Source organism: Eptesicus fuscus, chromosome 20 (assembly GCF_027574615.1).
Source record: "Eptesicus fuscus isolate TK198812 chromosome 20, DD_ASM_mEF_20220401, whole genome shotgun sequence".
In the NCBI taxonomy this organism is placed as follows: Eukaryota; Metazoa; Chordata; class Mammalia; order Chiroptera; family Vespertilionidae; genus Eptesicus; species Eptesicus fuscus.
Genome location: NC_072492.1, coordinates 25,840,631 through 25,861,596, shown reverse-complemented (window position 1 = coordinate 25,861,596; position 20,966 = coordinate 25,840,631). Strand labels below are relative to the sequence as shown.

General features: G+C 50.6%; 1 protein-coding gene across 5 annotated transcripts in view; it reads left to right on the top strand.

Moving 5' to 3' along the window:
• The window catches only part of C20H17orf67 (chromosome 20 C17orf67 homolog), a 28,858-nt gene extending 23,449 nt beyond the window's left edge, over nt 1-5,409 (top strand). For 3 of the 5 annotated variants that reach the window (XM_054709110.1, XM_054709109.1, XM_028154785.2), the window contains 2 exons: nt 3,105-3,241; nt 5,190-5,409. In XM_054709110.1, the coding sequence (XP_054565085.1) occupies nt 3,105-3,221 (117 nt within the window). In that variant the 3' untranslated portion in view covers nt 3,222-3,241; nt 5,190-5,409. Of the gene's footprint in view, nt 1-2,527; nt 2,658-3,104; nt 3,242-5,189 lie in introns of those variants that run through there. The other 2 variants (XM_054709107.1, XM_054709108.1) reach the window with 2 other exon arrangements.
• Nucleotides 5,410-20,966: the final 15,557 nt, after the last annotated feature.

The following is a 20,966-nucleotide window of genomic DNA, read 5'->3' as shown; positions in this document are numbered from 1 at the left end:
CCGCCCCCCCCCAATTGGGGCCGATGGGGGGGCCAGCTGCTGGGGGGAGAGGCCGTGGGAGGTTGTTTGGCGGACCCCTGATTGGGGCTGGGAGGTTGGCTGTGAGAGTGCACTGACCACCACAGAGCACCTCCTGCATTGAGTGTCTGCCCCCTGGTGGTCAGTGCGCATCATAGTAACTGGTCAACCGGTCACTTAGGCTTTTATATTTATATATATATATATATATTTTAAACTGTGAGTGTGTGATGGTGAAGGATACAACTTTATTTTCATTTATGTTTTATTGATTTTTTTAAAGAGAGAGACACATTGATTTGTTGTTCCACTTATTTATGCATTCATTGGTTGATTCTTTTTTTAAATATATTTTATTGATTTTCCACAGAGAGGAAGAGAGAGGGACAGAGAGTTAGAAACATCGATCAGCTGCCTCTTGCACACCCCCCACTGGGGATGTGCCCGCAACCAAGGCACATGCCCCTGACCGGAATTGAACCTGGGACCCTTGAGTCCGCAGGCCGACGCTCTATCCACTTTGCCAAACCGGTTTCGGCCATTGGTTGATTCTTGTATGTGCCCCAAGGGGGGATTGAACCCATAACCTTGGCCTATCGGGACGTTGCTCTAACCAACTGAGCTACCCAGACAGGGCACAATAACTTCTAGGATAGTGGGAGCCACTGCCTTGACTTCTGCTAGGGCACCAGTTTTATCCATCGATGCACACGATCAGAAGGCAACCAAGTCATGTCTTAGTATTGTTCTAAAAATAGTTTTGACCTCACAGACCCCCGAGGGGAGCACATGTTGAGGCCCTCTGCTTCAGTCTTGCATTCAGCAGGCATTTATTGCAAGTTTCCTGTGGACCAGTTCATGGGAGAGATGCTCAATGCACAACCTCAAAACATGCTCAGGTCTTTCTCATCTAATAGTAACCAGAATCAACCGAGAGCTTAACAAAGAGACTTGTTGCAAAGCTGTTCCAGGATTAAGATAAACCAATAAGAGATGATCAAGGATCCAGGGCTAATAGCCCCTAGTCCTGAAGGGGGAGGGGAAAGTTATGGTTCCCAGGCTTGGAGAGTGTAGCCTTCGAGGAGATGGGTCTTCAGGAGAGGGAGGCAGCCAACCTGCTGTGACTCCTCGGGGAGGGACCAGGAGCAAACACCCAGCCTCTCTCCTCTTACCCCTATGTCATACCCAACTGGAAGCCCCTGGACAAGGGCGTCTGTGCTTGCAGTTCATCCAGGTCAGCCACTCCCTGCATGGGGCCATGTGAAGGAGGGGTGATACGGGTTTAGAGGGGCAAATGGGGACTACGTATTTGGCACAGAACTTTATAATTTAATTGAATCCTGGCAACTCAATGAAATAAGTGCTAGTGTCTCCCCCATTTTGCAGATGGACAAATTGAGTCTGGAGTAAAGCAACATTGGCAGAGTCTGGCTTTGAACCAGACTCTGACCCAGACCTCTTAGCCTCTCCACCACATCGCCCAGCAACCAGGTAACATGGGTTCCTTCAGCCCACTGCTTACAAGGAATAGTTGAATAAGTAAAGCTATGTGCTGGGAAGTCTTTGTTCCTTATTTACAAGACTCCACAGTGCCTTCCTGTTCCTCCCACTTACTATTCTTCTGGCCAAACACTCCCCAGAGAGGGCAGGACAGGGCAGAATTCAGTCCAAAACTCACAACCTCATCCAGCAAGCTCCCGGGGTATCATTGCTGGGTTCCATGAGGAGCCTTCTCACCATCCACTCCCACCTTGGCTGCCCCAGAGATGTCCTGCCCAGGACATGGGGTGCATTTCAATGAGTTAAATAAAAACAACCATGATAACCAAAACAATTCAAACTGCTTGGGTCCTGGGGGAAGGAAAAAAAATTCAGGAAAATTGGACACCTCATCATTCATTTATTTGCACAGTTATTAAACATTTCTTATTTTATCTATTTTTCTTTTCTAAAAATATTTTTTAAAAATATCTTTTAAATGATTTTTAGAGAGAGGAAGAGAGAGGGGAGAGAGAGAGAAACATCAATGTGCAGAGCGAAATATTAATCAGCTGCCTCCTGCACGCCCTCTACAGGGGATTGAACCCGAAACCCAGGCAAGTGCCCTGACTGGGAATTGAACCGGCAACCTTTCGGTGCAGAGGACGACACCCAACCAACTGAGCCACACCAATGAGGGCAAAGCCCATTTTATTTGATAATAGTATAGCAAATTCAGCTTCCTTATAGTTATCCCTTGCCTTTAAAAAAAAAAAAGGTGATTTTATCACAAATGCATGCAGCCATAACTAATATATTATTAGTTGTGTATGTCTTGAGGTTTATAAAAATGGTGCCACATTATAAATGCCTTACTGGATTTGCTTTTTTTTTTTACTCAACGTGCTATTTCGAGGACTCATCTATGTTGTTGTATGTAGCTAAATGGATTTATAGGTATATACAACACTGCTGTACAATATTCCATGGCGAGACCCTACTTTAATTTATTTATCCATTCTCCTGTCAGTGGTATTTGGCATGTTTCCAGTGTTTTGCTACTACAGACTTATTGCTGCTGTGTACAACCTTCTACACAGCTCTTGATTTAAGAGTTTCTCTGTCCTCGAAGTGATCCGCGGCATCAGCACGGGCTTGGAACTTGTTAGAAATGCAAATTCTGGAGCCCCAGACCCACTGAAACAGAAACTCTGGGGGCGAAGCCCAGCAATCCGTGTTTTCACAAGCCCTCCAGGTGATTCTGATGACAGGTAACGTCTGAGGAGCACAGGGCCAGGGTGTAAACGGGGAGTGAGATTCCTGGATCTCAGGCAACCATTTGTTTTCCGCAGTGGTTGGTCCATGTTACCCCCCATCGGTGTATACGAGTTCCCATGGATACACACCCTCTCAGCACTTAGGGTTGTCAGATTTCCTCCTTTTGCCCACTGAGTGGGTCTGTGGTCTCGACAGAGGCCTGGGCGTGGCGGTTTCTCCTCCCCCTGGTCTGGCGGCTTCCTGTCTCAGAACCACAGCCACCCTGCGCATCCGCAGCTCGCGGTCACCAAGGGTAAAGGCCTCTCTTCCCGGCGGGTTTGTTCTGACAGGAGTACATGCACCACCTGCTCCGCCTGGAGCACCGCGCCGAGGAGCAGTTCCTGGAGCACTGGCTGAACCCTCACTGCAAGCCCCACTGCGACAGGAACCTGGTCCATCCCGTGTAAGGGGCGCGGCATCCGCTCGGGTACGTGCCTTCTCTCAGGCCTTCTGTTTCAGGGCGACTGCAGTGCACGGGCTCGGAGGCCCCCCAGAACACGCACCAGGGAAACGGCTGTTAGCTGGTTACGTTGAAAGAGCGAGGCAGGGGAGATAGGTGGCAGCCAGGTTGCGAGGGGCCCTGGGGGACACCCAAGGGACCCTGACCCCGATCAACTCACCAAGAGATCCCAAGTAGGGGAGGGACCCTATTTGCTGCCCAGAAAAGGTCATTCCGGAATACAAATAGGACAAGCGTGGCTTGCTGAGGCTTGGGTCTGTCCAGTTGGGGGCAGCATCCTTGGGCTCAGCCAGTGACACCCATCGCCATCCTCACCACTGTCACCAGGATCAGCAACTCCTTTCCCTGCCTTCCCATCGCCCTCCAGGCTGGGAATGTGCCGGGCCCGTCTTCCCTCTTCCTCTGGGTTTAGTCTTTGGTCCCCCCTGAGCAGGGCTGCTTGGCCCTCCCAGCACCCCTGCTTACCCTGCTCCCACCTCCGCCTCCCCTCCCCCATCCTGCGCCGTGTTCCTACACGAGCCTGTCGTTTCTTCCCTCACTGTCTACATCCATCTCCTTCCCCCTTTCCAAATCCTATTAGATAAAGTAGCAGATCCCTTCCGAGATTAAGCCTAGTGAATGTCATTCCTCCTCTGTAACTTGTGTGGACGAAGCAGGGCAGGGTGCAATTGGGCAGACTGCCATCTCTGGTTAAGAGAGATCTTATGTCTTTGTGGTAATTTTGTGCTACTGTGAATGGGCTCGGTGACACGCCCTTCTGAGCATCGCTCTTTGTAATTGTCAGGGTCCTCTCACCCAAGTTCTCTCATTCGATCCTCTGAAGACCCCTGTGTCATTTCAGGGTGTGCATTTCAATCCAGTTTTATAGGGGGAGCCTGATTAAGCTACTGCCTGGTGCTGGGCGGTGGTTGGTATGTCAGCCTTCTGACCACTCCAGTTCTGTACACTTCATGTGGACAGTAGTGAGGGGTCCTGTGTGTGTGTGGGAGGGGGGGGGCATGGAGTCCCTCTGAGGGGCTTTAACAGACAGAGGAGCATCTGCTGGGAATGGCTCAGAAGTTCTGCTTTTGAGGGGTCGGGGGAGGCCTCCCTGTTCCGGTTCCTGCAGCCTCCGGAGCCTGCTCCTCCTTGCACCAGGGACCCTGGTCCTCCAGCACTGGAAGTCTGAGCTTGGCTTCTTCCAGAAAATACAACCGGGGAGCAGTTAGGAGCTCAGACTCTGGAACCGGGCAGACTTGGGTTCAGCTTTCTGTGTTTCCGCTCTGTGGCCTTGGGCAAGTGGCCTAACCTCTCTGAACCTCCATTTCTGCACCTGTAAACTGGGGCAATAACGATATCTGTGGAGCCTGGCGCACAGGCAGTGCCCCCACGATTGGAGGCACTTATTACCGCTGCGCAGGCCAGGCAAGAGGACGGGTTTGGGGGTTGAGTGAGCCCCAGGGCAGCACCCTCGGAGGGGCAACTGAGACCTCTGCCTCCGGGTGACAGGCCTTGCTGGTGAGCTGGAGTGGGGGTGGGGTGGCTCCTGAAAACCGGATTCCACAGAGGCCCCCCCCCCCCTCCTAACAGCTCCATTTACATGAGGACGAGGATGCTGGAGGCACTGATCAACTAGGAATCAGGAGTCCCAGAGCATTCAGATCACGGCTCCACTTGGGGAAAATTGCCCCGAGTCTCTCTCAGGCTCCTCACCTGTGAAATGACAGTGAGAGCTCCTCCCTCATGTGGCGGTTCTGGTTCTGAGCCTGAGAAAGTCAGTGCACGGAAAGCAGGCTGCCTGGCATGTCATAGGGTGGGCTCCGGAAGTGACAGCCATCCCCCCCTCCTTCTAAACCCCTCTCTCTCCTCCTCCCCGCCCCTCCTCGCCCTCCATCTTCATCAGCATCATGTTCACTGTTTTCTCCTTCTTTCCCAGGGAGCCCTTTGATAACATGGACCTGGATAATGGCGAAACAGGAGGAGGCTCCTTCTTGCATTTATTTTTTTTCAGCTGCGGAAACGGATGTCCCATCAGACCTTATGACCCGTGGCCATGGCAAAGGTTGCCGTGGGGATCGATGGCAAACGCACGTGTTGCTTCATTTTACTCACCTGCATCACTCACTGAGACCAACTGCTTAAAGTAGTGACCCCCCCCCCCCAGGGGCTTCCTCCCAGTTGGAAGGGTGGGCAGCATGAGAGTCTCACTGGGGCAGATGGAGCTGGGCCTCCAGAGCCCGGGGACTTCGGGAGGTCTAGTTCGGCAGAGTGGAGCACCACCTGGGGCTGTGGAGGTGTGTGGTCATCTCATTTCCTCCTTCTCTTCTGCTCGAATAAACATCCGTGTTCAACCTGCTCTCTGTGGTGTCTCCTTTCCTCCCCCACCCCCCCCACCCCGCCCATCCATTGTTTATCCTTGCGAATCCAGAATCAGAAAACTCACTGTTCTTGGAATACACGAGTGGATGAACATACAAACACCCAGCAATTTTTCACAAGAGCCACCTTTTATTGGTGTGTTAATCCTCACCTAGGCTATTTTTTTCCATTGCTTTTTTAGAGAGAGTGGAAGGGAGGGGGAGAAAGAGAGAGAGAAACATCGATGTGAGAGAGAAACATGGATTGGTTGCCTGCTGCACATGCCCCAACCAGGATCGAACCCATAACCTAGGGATGTGCCCTGACCAGGAATAGAACCTGGAACCTTTTTGGTGTACGACAGGAAGATGCTCCAACCAACTGAGCCACCCGGCTGGGCAGCTTTTTTCCCCCCTCTGCAAAAAGCTTTATTGTTTCCATTTGGTCCAATGCATGGGAGAGGGCTCCGGGATGGTTAAAAGGCTGCCTAGTGGTTTCAGGGAGAGGCTCAGGCAAAAGCCAGACACCAGGGGAATGCAGAGGGGCCCCTCAAAGGCCTCGGCTCCTAAGGTTCCTGGTCGTGCTGGAGGGTGAACCTTTCGAAGGGATACTCGCCCAGCCCAGCCTGGGGGCCGGCAGCCTCGGGAGGTGGGTCAGGTGTCGCCCATCTTCTTGATGAGTTTCACCCCCTCACCCCGGAAGTGGTTCTGCAGGAAGTCACGGAGCTGAGGGTCTGCGCGGGTAGAACCCAGGGCAGGCAGCTCCCAAAGGGCCTGGGTCAGGCTCCTCTCCAAGGCCAGGGCGGCTTCCCTGGCGCCCTGAGTTTTGCCCACTCATCCTGGGAGGCTTCGGCACGTCCTGGAAGAGAACGCGGCCCACGCCCTGGAGAGCCACAGCCTCACGGTGGCCATAGAAGCCCAGAGAGAGGTAGGTGCGGGAGGCCCCCGATGCCGGCTGGCCAGGCGGTGGACGGCAGCCTCCACCTCGGTGGGATAATTCTGACGAATTTGGGAGCTCGTGGTTGTTTGGCAATAAGGAGTTAAGGTCAAAAAGCGGGGTCAGGTCTCGGAGGTTGAGGATGGCTGACGTTCCGGAGGTGGTGACTGGAAAAGAGGTGGGAGGGAGGTCAGAGGCTGGAAGAAGGGGCGTCCCTGGCTCTGCTCCGTCCAAACATGGCTGAAGCCGAGAGACAGATGGGGGGCGGGGAGCGGGGGGCACGGCTAGCATATGTTTTTCAGCGCCGTCCACTTTGTAGTATGTGTCAGTACTTGGGTCCGTTTGTGGCCGACTAATATCCCATTGTATGGAAACACCACATTGGGTTCATCCATTCATACGTTGATGGACATTTGGATTCTTCCCACCTGTCGGCTGTTGTGACTAGTGCTGCTGTGAACATTCGGGTCCACATTTGTGTTTTGAGTCTCTGTGTTCAAGTCACTTGGGTATATATCTAGGAGTAGAATTGCGGGTCACAAGGCAATTCTATGTGGACGGTAGTGAGGGGTCCTGGAACCACCAAACTGTTTCCTACAGTGACAGTGGCTGCACCATTTCACATTCCCACCAGCGTTGTCCGAGGGTTCCAAGTTCTCCTCGTCCTTGCCAACACTTGTTATCTTTTTAAATTGTAGCCATCCGGCCCTAGCTGGTTTGGACGAGTGGATAGAGCATCCGCCTGCGGGCTGAAGGGTCCCAGGGCACATGCCCAGGTTGCAGGCTTGATCCCCAGTGGGGGGTGTGCAGGAGGCAGCCAATCAATGATTCTCTCATCATTCATGTTTCTATCTCTCTCTCCCTCTCCCTTCCTCTCTGAAATCAATAAAAAATATATTAAAAAAAATAAATTATAGCCATCCGAGGGGGTGTGAAGGGGTATCTCATTGTGGTTTTGACCGCATTTTCCTAATGACTAATGATATCAGCCATCTTTCCACAAGTTTATTGGCCATTTATGTATCTTTGGAGAAATGTCTATTTAAATCCTTTACCCATTTAAAATTTCAATTGTTGCCTTTTTGTTGTTGAAGGGGCTGGTGTTTTTGTAGTGGCCAAGAGCAGAGCTTACTTGAAGGTGGAATCTTGGACAAGTAACGGGAACTGTCCGGTCTCAGTTCCCCCTCCTGTAAAATGAGGACAATAATAGAGCTTAGGGATGGTTGTGAAGATTAAATGACTGACTGTGTGTAAAGCGCTTGGAACTTTGCTTGGCGCAGAGTCAGTTCGTGCTATGCAATGGATAGCCCTTATTACACATGAGATGAGACTAACAATAGTAACTAAACAAGAAATCACCAGATCCATAACTGCTGGGAAGAAAACACGACAGTGATGCAAGAGAGTGACTGGAAGGCTATTTTAGGTTGGGTGGACAAGGAAGGCTTTTCGGAGGAGGTGACACTTGAGCTGACACCGGAATGACAGGAAGGAGCCAACTGCGTGAAAGATCCACGTACAGGAAGCTCATTCCCGGCGGAGGGAACGGCTAGGGCACAGGTCTTAAGACAGGAACAGACCTGGCCAGTTCCAGCAACTGCTTGAGGGAAGGACAGGGCCTCTGGGGTGGTGGTGGGGGCTGGGCTTTCCTGCGTGGGGATCCTGGGTGGCAGTGACAGCAGGAGAGCCGTGAGCTTTGGAGTCAGGAAGCCTGGGTGCCATGTCTCTACATATTAGCTGGGAAACGTGGGACAAATTACCTAGCCCATTTGGAAAGGCCCCGTTTCCTCATGGTAAAAGTTGCCTGGCCGGTGTGGCTCAGTGGTTGAACATCAACCTATGAACCAGGAGGTCACAGTTTGATTCCCGGTCAGGGCACATGCCCAGGTTGTGGGCTCGATCCCCAGTGTGGGGCTGCAGGAGGCAGCCCATCCATGATTCTCTCTCATGGATGTTTCTGTCTCTCTCCTCTCCCTCTCCCTTCCTCTCTGAAATCGATAAAAATATATATTAAAAAAAAAAAGTGGGGCTGGTTATACTTACCTCATGGGGCTGCTCTGTAGCTCAAATGAGATAGAATACAAAGAGGGGGGCACCCATTTTTGATGCAGTAATCACAGGAGTGTGGCATAGGGAATTTTCAATTACAGTTTAGCTAGTCACCTTTTGTTGGCCAAAAAAAAAAAAAAGAGTGTGGGTGTGTTTGAAAATACCTGTTCATGGGGTGGTAGTAGAGCATGAGCTGGCATTGTGGTTTATGCAGCCCTCTTAGCCTCCCTCCCTCCTTCCCCCTTTCCTTGAACCTTCCTTCCTGATCCAGTCCAGTGGGCTTGTATTGAGCACCCCCTAGGTGCCAGGCGTGAGGCTCTGAAGGTGAATGGCCCTGTCTGTGACGTCAATACCACCTCCTTCACAGCCTTCTGCCTTCCTTGGCAGTTAGAATGGCTGCTCCCTCTCCTGCTGCAGCCCTTTGTCCCTGGGGGAGAAAGGAGGTATGGAGAAGAGGGTCTGGAACCCTGGAGAGATACATGAAGAACACGCTGAAGCCAGACTGCCTGGGCTCTATGCTGGATTCACCACTCAGTAGCTACTTAACCTCTCTGTGCCTCGGCTTCCTCATCTGTGAAATGGACGTACTTACCTCCTAGGGTTGTAATGGGGGATCCAATATAGGTCATTTTAATATAGGCGAAGTGCTAGAAGAATGCCTGGCAGATAAGTGCTGGGTAAATATGTGCTTATTAAAATCAGTACAATCGATAAAAACATTAGCTTCGAGACTTGGACAAGCCATTGGACAGCCAGAGCCTCAGTTTCCAATTCTCGTACATCGGGGCTATTTTAAGGCGGCAGCGGGATAACAAGTGCTGCTATGGTGCCTGGCCCAAAGGAGTCTCTCCACAAACGCCAGCTCCCTTCCTCCCTCTCAGCTGTGTGTCCTCCTGGGACCCTGCCTGCCTTTTTTCACAACTTCTTAAGGCCAAAGAAAAAGGCCTTATCTGTAGGCCAGGGCTAGCACCCTGAGGGTTCAGAAAATCTACGCTCTGTGGAATTGGAAAAGGAGAGAAGCAATTGGACATGGTGTGTGTGCGCGTGCTGCGCGCGCACACGTCTTTGTGTGTTTGTATGTGCACGTGCGTGCGTGTTTGTGCACGCACGTGTGTGCGTGTTTGTGCGCGCATGTGTGTGCGTGCGTTGGGGCAGGCGGTGGAGACCCAGCACCCGCCACGCCCCCGGCCCACACAGAGTTGCTGCTCCAAGGAGAGAGCCACTTTCTCCTACCCCGTGAGGGCGGGGCGCGAGCGCTGCGGCTGCGAGGGCCCGGCCAGCCACTAGGGGTCAGTGTGTCTCCGCCGCAGGCGCCACCGGCCACTTACCTGATTGGGGCAGGCGCCACTGACAGTTCCTGACAGTTTGCAACCTCTCCTGCCCAGCATTAAAAAAATTAATTAATGTATCTTTGTCCGGAGCAGAGAAGGGAGCCCAGACAACCGAAATAACAAGCCGACTCTCTCTGCAGGAAAATGCAGAAGGTGGTTAAACTGTCCCGCCCTTCGCATTCCTGGGCTGAAGGAATAAGAATCCAATTGTGGTTTCGGCTCTGGTTATCTTGGTGCCACCGAGGGTGCCACGGGGGAAATCTGCTGAATTCTTCCTTTTCTATTTTCTGCCTCGGCGGCGAGGAGGAGGGCGTTAATGCCGGCTGGCAGTTACATGAAACTGAGATGGATGGTAATGGGGTGTGTTAACAAACAAGGGCAGGAAATAAAGTGTCATATTTTCTGGAGGGCAAACCGCTCCCCGGAGACAGAGCGGCAGGATTCTACCGAGGAGACAGAAGAGGAAAAAAAACCCCCAACAACCTCTGCATAATTTTCTCTGTCTGTCTCTGTCTCTCTCTCTCCTTCCCTTTCTGGTGCCTCTTTGGTGAGACATAAATTCAGTCTCATCTCCGGGTTGGCTAACGGGCAAATAACTGGGCCCCAGAAAGGAAGAAAAATAACCCACTTAGATTCCTGCTTAAATGCGTAGTTGTTCCTCTGTCTCAGGCTGAGTCTGGAGATAAGATTTTGGGATTTGGAGGTAGACTTCCTAAGATCAGAGTTGCCTGCCTGGACCCAGTCCCTGTCCATCCTCAAGCCCACCACCTTGCAGACTGGATGCCCTGAAGTGGGCCCTCACTGCTGCTTTGGCCCATGCAAGAAACACCCTCATGATTTCCCACACCCTCCACGTCACCACATCACCTTCTCCGATTCCTTCTGCAAGGACCCAAGATGCCCACCAGCCTCACACACCTCCTCCCCTGCTGTCCCTTGTGTAGACCTATATCACGGCCTCTCCCAACAATGCTTGCTCTCTCTTTTTTTTTTTTGACAATAATAATACCTAACATTTATATAAAATTTACTGTATGTTAAACACTACCATATACCATATAACCCTCTTAATTACCCCATAAGAGAGGTAATTCCATATAATGCTTGCTCTCTTGGAAGGCCTGGCTGCTGCCTCATTCTTTGGATGCCTAGCACGTGGTGCAGAGTGCCTGGTACATTGCATGGAGGTGCTTGGTATATGTTTGTGAATGAATAAATGATGATGCCCGGACCTTTCTGCTAGAAATAATAATGGCTAATGTGTACTGAACACATTCCCTGTCCTAAATGCTTTGTATGCTTCCTCTCATTTAATCCCGACAGCATCCCTGTGAGATTTGAACTAGCATGTTGTCATCATCCTCATTCCCATTTCACAGATTTGGAAGTTGAGTTTCAGACGAGGAAACTGATTTGCCCGCAGACACAGAACCTGGCAACCACAAGGCAGGGATGTACCCAGTGACCGGTGCTTCGGGGCCTCTGCCTGCTTGGATGGCCCACTCCCTGGCCCCTGGATCCCTGGAATGCACTTCACACTTGCTAACTTGTGCTCTTATTAGCCAGGTGTGCTCCTTGAGGCTAGACTGTGCTGGCAGCTGCTCTGTAGCCGTCAAGAGAGAAAAGACCAAGTCAGGGGAGGGGCCCTAGTCTTCCGGAAGTGGGTCCTTTGGTTTGGCTTTGGTTTGGACTGAATGAGTCCCCATGGAGCCTGACTACTTCTGGACTCTGGAGCCAGGCTGCCTGGCTTCAGATCCCATCTCTGCTGCCTACTAACTGGGTCCATCAGCCAACCTCTCCGGTCCTCAGTTTCTTCATCTGCAAAATGGGGATAATAGTAGCACCCGCCTCTTAGAGCTGTTGTGAGGATTACATGAGCTAACGACTTACGTTGAGTGGTGCTTGGTACCAGTATCTACTCCTCGTTTGAGACACTTGGTTACAGAATCTGCATTCTTTGCCGCCACTTCTGAACGATATGTTTGTCCCACGCAGCTCATCAGATGTCTGTGGGCCTCAGAACTCCCTCTTTTCGTCTACAAAGTAGTCCCTTATTAAAAACAAACACGACATCACACCAACAACCTTGCGCCTTTGAGATGACAGGGGAAGGCAAGCATTTGGCATTCTGCCTTAGCCATCCACTTCATGTCACTTATTAACAACATATGAATCAACAAGGGATGCCCATATAAGGCCTGGTATTCAATACATTCGGTGTATGGCTGCGTTGGGTGGACATACGCTCACAATTAATGCAGCCAGCCGCTTCTCCGGATGGCTATAAATACTCTAGGAAGAGAAACCCAAGACCAAAGGCCCGGGACAGCCCGCGCCGTCGGCACCAGCTCATGCCCTTCCTGTGCGGGATGCAGCATGACTTGATACTGACTCCTTCCTGAGAGCTGGTGACCCCACTACGGCCACATTTTTGTCAGTGTGCCCAGTGGTGTCACCAGACACCGCATTTGCTCAGACCAGAATGCCTGCCATTGAGTTTTCTTCAGAAGGTGCACCAAGAGGAGTGTGGGTGGGGTCCTCAGCCTGCTTGGGGGTGACTCTCATAGTTATCACGCAGTCTCCTAATACGTATGCAGCACTTGCTGTACGCTGGGACACTGTACCAGGTGTGGGGATATTGGTGGGTCCCTGTGTCCATGGAGGATGCAGCCTAATGGGGGACAACTAGTAGCAAGAAGGGCTGCGATGCTGAGCATTGTCAAGCAGAAGGCCAGGGTGCTAAGGATTTTCCATGAGGGTCGGGGGTGGGGTTGGGGCGTTACTTTGGTCTGGAGATCAGGGAAGGTTTCCCAGAGGAAGTGCTGTTTAAGCTCAGTGGCGAGGCATGAGCTGGAGGTAGCTAGGCAGACAGAGGCGATAGCCTGTTCCAAGCTCGTGCAAGACCCGGAAGTCGAGGAGAACACAGCAGGAAGCCTTGGAGGGCTGGAGTGAAGAGAGCAGCAGGGCAGGGATGGTGAATTGAGGTGGACGGTCGGGGTCCACTGTGGGAGGGTAGGTCATACAGAGCTCTGGTAGCCATGGCAAGGGGTTGAGGATTTATTACAAGAGCAATAGGGGACAGTCGAAGGAGTTACTCTCCTTCAGGGTGACTCTCTAAAATTTGAGCATTTAAATGCATGACCTGGCCCTTGCCCTCCCACCTTTACATTCTTCGATTCTGTCTTCCTCAGTGTTTGCGGTGTCCTTTGCTGGTTGCAAGTGACTGCTTTCTTTTCATTGATTCTTATTTTCTTCCTCTTTATGGCACACGATGCTGGGTTGCTTGTACAGTTACAGTGCCGTTTCCTGCATATTTCCAGCTCTCAGTTTTTGTGGGGTTATTTGTCACCTCAGCTCACTTGGCTTTTCCTGACTATTGCAGCCATAATGTAAAATATTTGTTCAGAAATAAACATATTTGAGTCATTTTACACTTGAAACACGGTAATGGCAAGCATATGAAGGTGATAACATGAGTGTTAAAGTTAGGAAAATGATGAACAAGATCATAGAATTTATTTTAGAGGCTGACCTAATTAGGGTAATCAGCTGTCCTTGTTTTCCTGGGATTGTGTTCCTGGGATGCAAAATTTTCAGTTTTAGAACCAAGAAAGTCCCAGACAAACTGGGACGAGTTGGTTAGCCTCGCCAGAGTGAAACTAGTTAATTAGCCGGTCTTATCAAAGTTGGGGGTTGGCGTACTCATCAGAGTCTCCAGGGCTGCTGGGTCAGGTGAGGGAGTCAGTGGGTCTTTGTCCTGACTCGGCTACCCCATGTGGTTTCTTCTTCTTCTTTTTTTAAAAATATATTTTTATTGATTTCAGAGAGAGGAAGAGAGGAGAGAGAAACATCAATGAGAGAAAATCATTGATGGGCTGTCTCCTGCACGCCCCCTACTGGGGACTGAGCTCACAACCCAGGCTTGTGCCCTGACCAGGAATCGAACTATAACCTCCTGGTTCATAGGTTGATGCTTAACCGCTGAGCCATGCCGGCCGGGCCCCCATGTAGTTTCATTTCCAACCCACATGGATGAGGAAACTGAAGAGGAGTGAACGACTGCTTTGTTCCAGGTTGCACAGACAGGAAGTGGCAGAGCGCAGAGTAGAACCACATTTCCTGGCTGTTGGTCCCAGTTAATTTTCCTCCTCCCGGATCTTCAGCTAGAGATCTCTGTTCCACCCTGTCCTTCCTTCCCTAACCTCTGTTTGCCTTCAGATGCCTCTATGATAATGTCAAAACAATGAAATGCTCCTTATAAAGGTGAGACACTCCCCTAAGAGCTTTCTGCATATTAACCATTGATCTTCAGCAATCCCATAAGGGAGGAGCTATTATTATCCCTCTTTACCCAGGAGGAAATTGAGGCACGAAGAGGTTAAGCCATTTGTCCAAGGTCATTAGCTAGGAAGTGGGGAGGCAAGCCTTGGAAGCCAGGCTGTTTGGCTCAAGCATCTCAGTGCTTAACCACCACGCTTCCCTGCATCCCTGGGCCCGTGTGCTTTCCCAGCGCCGCCTAGTTCAGATGGCGAGCCCTGGAGGTGGGTCCATGTTTACGTGGAAAGGGTTCAGGCGTGGCATCACGAGATCTGACTTTGAATCCTGGCTCCAGCAGTCACTCACCAGTAAAATGCCTGGGACTCACGTAAAATTAGAAAATAATAGTAATAGGTAATATACCCGTTTTTCTTTTCTCTGATAGGTTGGTGTAGAGATCTCACACACGTAAGTCTGTAACAGGACTTCGGGAGCAGCAAGTACAAAACAGGGCTAGTTAGTTTCTGTGAGACAGACAGTGGCATAATGACACTGCTGTGGAAGGCACGGTGACGATGGGAAAGCCCGCTGTGAGAAGGCAACGGATGGGCTCATTACAAAGGTCCGGGTGAAAAGTCTGGATGGCAGGGACAGGAATAGTAAGTGCTGAGTAACGTTTGCTGAACGGACCAATTAGTGATGAAAGTTGGAATTGAGAGCCAGTGACCAAAATAAAGCCCACAGGCCCGGCCCAAGCAGGCTGACAACAACAACAACAACAACAAAAGTTTCATACTGCTATTAGCTCCCCCTCCCAGGTGAGGGGTCACGGCGAAGAGGGCCCAGGAGACGTGCGTGGGACCACACCAGCACGCCTTGCAGCCCTGCCTTGCCCAGCTGTAGACGCCCGGCTGGTCTGTGACCTCTCATTTCCCTCCTCTCGCCTTCAGGATGAGATGAAATAACACCGCCAAGTGCTCAGCACAGAGCCGGGCACCTGGGAATCCCTCAGTCAATATTAGCTATTATTATTAGTGGTGGAAGTACCTATTTTAAAGCAAACCAACAGTTGCTACACGGAAGATGGTGATTGGTGTTTCTCCATCTCCACCGAGACGCTGGCAAGAGTTGGTAAAGGAGGTCTTTGAAAACGCCCTCTGATCCCAGAGCCCCTGTGGCCCTCTCTGGAGGTGGAGGGATGCCTATCGAGACCCTTGGCAGCCTTGTCTTTGATTCCAAACCATCCTCTGGGGCTGAGCCTCTGTTTCAGCCAATCCTTTAGCATCTTCATGTTTCAGTGAAGGGCTAGCAGGGACAGGAATGAGCGTTCCCCCAGATGCTTGCTCTTTCCCTTCAAAAGCTAAATGCTTGTTGCTAACAAAGTGTCTTTCAGACACAGAGGCACAGAACGCCCAGGGCCGGCCGGCCAGCGCGGGGCTTCACGTTCCCGGGGGCGATGGCTGTCTCCTCCCTCCCCGCACCCACCCCCCCCCCCCGCATGTTATCTATGGCGATTGGAAAACATTATCAAAACAGGACCCATCTGTTCCTGAAATCGTGGAAGAATACCTGTGTGATAAATTTACAGGGTCACTGGAAGACCCTCTAATTTTCTGGGAAATGACAAGGCGTCTGTGGCCACGCTGTGTAAAATTTCCTCTTTTATGCCCCAGGTTACATGCCGTGGACTATTTACTCGGAGTCTGAGGGTATATTTACCACTCAGGCAACATCACAAGCCGTCAAAGAAATCTACTCAGAGTAGGATGTGTTGGGTGTCTCGCCTTTCTAAAAATGACACTCACCTCCTCTTTTTTTTTTTTTTTCTCCTTTTTTTTTTTTTTTTTTAAATAAATCGTTTTAGGCGCTATGTTCACAGTGCAAATAGCTCAGGAAAGACACTGGTAGGGAGTCAAAGTTTAAGTCAGGGCAGACGTCTTGCATGGAAACAAGACTCAGCCCCGCAGCTTTGCCAAGAAGGAAGCTGGCTGTGTATTGGGTTCCCTCTGCGGGGCCCTCCCAAAGCGGGTCCCTGATCTATCGATCGGCTGAGTCAGCACCGCACGTGTTTGAGGCCTCGGCGTGTCATTCCCAGCAAACCTGGGACAGCCACACGATACAGAGCCGTGGCCTCCAAAGTCAATAGCCGAAGGAATGCTTTGGGGAGAGATTGGAGAACGTGTTTTTCCAAATTTAGAACGCACTCCCATTTCGTGGGTTCTGCCATGGGTATTGAACTTGAACATGAAGTTCTGGCAACAGACAATTTCCTGATTCAGAACGAGACACTCTCTCAGGGAGCCTGTGAAGGTGTCTTGGAAGTCCTCGGTCTCTTACAAAACAGCCTGTTTGAGGATTCAAGTGTGAACCAACCAGGACCAGACTGATTCCATTTCCCTTGAAATTCATGTGGCTTTGAAAATCAAGCAGCAGTGTGTGTGTGTGTGTGTGTGTGTGTGTCTAGGGGGGGTAAGGGGGGGGCGGCGTGGGGCGGGGGAGGTCGTGGGGGTGAGAGTAGAAGAGAACTCTGGAAAAAGTGCATTTGAGGTTTCTTTGACATGAAGACATTTGAACATTAGTTGGAACCTGCCAGCTCCCAACAGTCCACGAATCTTGCAGACTTTGTTTTGGGTCGGGTGACAAATCCCCAAGAGGAGTTCTTGGAGAACAGAGTGGGTATGAGGCCACTTCCCCAGGGACACAAGGACAGCCACCCAGGGCTCTGCTTGCCTGTGTTCCCCAAGGCCTTGTCCCCAGGACTGACTCTGTCTGGTCTCAGACTTACTCCCGGGGAGGGGCGCTACTGCTGGCTTGCAGTGATCTGGGGCATGAGGCAGAGTAGCATAGCGGTTGAATGACCCCTATCCCAGCCCCTGTAATCTTTCTAAACCCTCTAATCATGTCACTTTTAGGCTTAAGATCGCTCAGCAGCCGCTCTGCAGTGATAGCTTCAAGGACGTCGTGCTCAGCATGCCCGGTCCAGGCCTGTGTGGCCTCGCCCCGCCTCCCTTCCAGTGGCTCCCCGTACTGGCTTCTTTAGCCCTGCTCAACCAATTTTGCCACTTGGAAAGCACCATGCCCTCTCTGACTTCTTTGTCCCTGTCATTGGTTCTGCTTGAAATATCTTCTTCTGATCTCCCTCCCCACCCAGGATCCTTTCCAGAGCCCACTTCCGGGCACCTGGCACAGGCACCCTGAACGTGCCCCGTGGCAGTGGTCACCATTCTATGCATTGCCAGTGGGAGCACATTGTATTCACCAGGTCCTGGGGACAGCCAGTGGTCCTGGGGGACACGTCAGGGTGGGGAGTGAGGACTAGATGACACGCCCAAGGGGCTGTGCACTGGGGAGGGTTCCATGTACCATATTTTTCCGTGTATAAGACGCCCCCCCCCACTTTTCCAACCCCAAATTAAAAAATCAATAATCTTAAACATGTTGCTGGTTTTCCTCTTAAGGCCTTCTTCTTTTTGGGCATCTTAAGGAGTTGTTCTTCCTGCAGTGGGAGGAGGTCCAAATTGTCTCTCTGCAGCTCTATTTCCATGCTCTTTTGCATAGCTGATTATATTCAGTTTGAATTTTGCAGAGTAAGACAATCGCTTACCGGTATTTATCTTTTTTATTTTTTGACATCTTTATGGGCTCAGAATGCTCCAGTCCCTGTCGCATCTGAGCACTCTTCACCTCCACTCCCAATTATGGCATCAGCTGACATCAGTAACAGTAAGGCTTGTGATTGGAGGAAGCCTGTTTGACTAGGTATGGACAGCTAGGCACCCACCAGGCTCCCTCCTCGGCTGACATCTGTGTATAAGCTGCCCCTCGATTTTCAGTCTAACGATTTTAGAAAAAGATAGTGTCTTATACATAGAAACACACAGTAAATCGCTTGGGCTTTGGGGAAGTAGAGGATTATTATTGGGAAATGAGCAAGATGATGGAAGGCTATAGAGGGTAGGTAGGACATAATCCTTCACATGAACTCCTCGGGTCTATAGTAAAGTCATCAAATTCACAAAATCACCACTGGGTTTGTATTTCTTGTGGAAAAATGGTCAAGGGACCTAAGGCTTTGTCCCAGTTGGCTCAAGGTCATACTGGATGACGCCGTGGACAGGAATGAAGACAGGATTCAAATTGTGAGGAGGAAGTCTGGATTCATGTAGATTATGAAATTGGGGGTTTGAGCTATAGCAATACTTGTTTGTCTTTCCACTGGACTGTGAGCTCCTTAGGGGAGGGAAGTATGGCTCATTCATCTATGATCCCCAGTGCCTAACTTAATACCTGGCATGTAGCACGCAGAGCTCAGTAAATAGTTGTTGGATGGATGGATGGATTGATGGGTGGATGGATTGGTAGAAGGATGAATGGAAGTATGGATGAATGGATAGATGGAAGGGTAGATGAATAGAAGGATGGATAAATGGAAGGAATAAAGGATGGACAAGTGGATGGATGACAATTCCTAGGATGCGGCTAAACTAGTCATGATTTTCCTTCTGCCTCAGATGCCTTTCCTCATCCTTCTCTCCTCCCTCCCCAATCTGGCTAACTTGATTATGGAATATTTCTCATTATATACAAATATCCAACCATTATGTTGTACACCGAAAACTAATACAACATATGTCAATTATACCTCAATTAAAAAATAAACATGAGGACACAAGTGAGAAAAAAGAGTAATTTAGGCAGAAATTAATATTTGCTGTCTTCACCTGCATTTTGAACCAAACATCCATCCAGAAAAGTGAGAAAGAACTCGGTTCTTAGGCTGGAAAGTGCCACCTGGGGTAGCAAGAAGGGGTTTGAGAATTCATCTGTACCTGCCCCTGGGCTGGCCCTCAATCCACGGCTCCGAAGAAACAAGAATCTAAAAACTTGGAGAGAAGGCGATTTCACAGTCTCCCTAGGAGTCCCCTTTCATGGCCCAATAAGCCCTTACAGTCAGGAAGTCGTTTCTTGGTCTGATCTATGGCTCTTATGCTGCATTAAACCGTGCTGATCTTAAAGACTCCGGGTTTCCTGGATGGCACCTCGCTCGGGCTTTCCTGGGGCCCACGAAGGTAAATGAGCTGCCTTTAAAGGCCTGTTTCAGAGCAAATCTGTCTTCCACTGTCTGATGTCTGGAGTGTTCCTGCTGCTGGAGTCTTTGATGATTTCCTTGCTGGCCGGGGCTGCCTGCCCCACAGCAGGGAGGCCGCCCGAGTCGGCGGGGGCCCGGGGATGGTCTCTGCGGCGAGGCTCAGATGAGGCTCGCTGCGACGTGCTCCAATCCTTCACCCTCCTCGGAGGCCAGTGCTGGGAGTGTCCGTCATTTTGTTCTTTAATTGCTTTACTAGCCCACCGGCTCCAACTCATTCTTCATGCCCCTCTTTAGGATGCCCCAGCTGGAGGGGGGCTCAATAGAGGCCTTGCCTCCAGGTCAGAGACTGAAGGCGCTTTCCCTTATCTAACCACTCTGACCGCCATCGGTCCTCCTTCCCAGTTTTGAATGAAGCGCCTAGGCCCGAGAGCCCTTGTGATATTTGTGAATGGAGGTGTGAATGGACGTATGAATGAATGAATGAATGAATGAATGAGATAGGGCATTACGGTGTACCAGACCAGACGATGGCATTTTGGCTTTTCAGTTGCTTCCCTGTTTAGCAGTGGGTTTTCTGCCTCCCACTAACTGGGATCACAAAGCACAGTTAAGTAAGTAGAGAATATGCCAGTCACCCAGGACAGGGGAGCCCCGGCTGGATCTGGGAAAGAGTTTGGCCAAATTTTGTCTTCAGCACTTAGCCATGAACCAGGCAGGACACAGATCTGAGGGGACAGACCCGCCTCTTGTATTGCTGGCATCGGCTCCGAGGTGCCGTCACGACTCACCTTTGGGATCCAGTGAACTCTTCTGTCTACTTTTTCTCTGAGCCCCCCCGCCTCTGCCTCAAGCCTAACAGAGCCCAAACTGAGGAAGGGAGTGTCGAGTTCAAGGCCCTCCGGACGAAGGGGTCAGCTCACTTCCCTGGAATTCCTAACAAGGGATAAGCTATAAGTATTATTTCTGCGTCTCCCTGTCCTCCCCTAAAAAGCAGCCCCTGGCTTCTAACACAAAGTGTAATCATGGGAACGGTTGGACTGGAGGGACTGACACTTTTACCAAAGCCGTGAATAAGCACTGAGCTTGGTAACTGATCGTCCCAGGAACCAAATCCTCCTCCACATCGTAAAAGGGAAAAGGCCCTTGTCGCTTTAATATTTTCTCTTATTAACAGAAGACCTCCCCTTCTCCAGCACACACCCTGCCCTCTAGACCAGAGCGGTCACTACAGCTCTTGCTCATGGAGACCATGGGCTGAAGTGGGCGGCCCTCACCCACCCTCCGAAAATAAACCTCCACAGCAGCCCATGGCTCTCAGACCGGACATCACCCCCAAAGTCAGCAGGGCACGCATAGTGAGCCAGCAAATTAACAAGTCAAGGATACATCTTCCTACTTGCTCTCTAGTGAATGGAGTGAATTCATTTATGATTAATTTGTGATTCTCCTCTGCTTTTTTTTGCAGCTTAACAAACAAAATGAAATACACTTAGGCAAATCTTGAGTTTCCTCTTTTTTTGGAAGGTGCTTTCAACTCCTTGGTTTTCCCCACCCTGATCTCCTCTCTCTCCCAGGAAAAAGGATGCTGCCTTTAGGATAGGATGCCCTTTCTTGAAATTCACATGAGGTCCTACAGGCCTTCCTTTGTAAACTCAAGGTCATGATTGAGTTTTCAGGCCTATGGAAAGTTGTC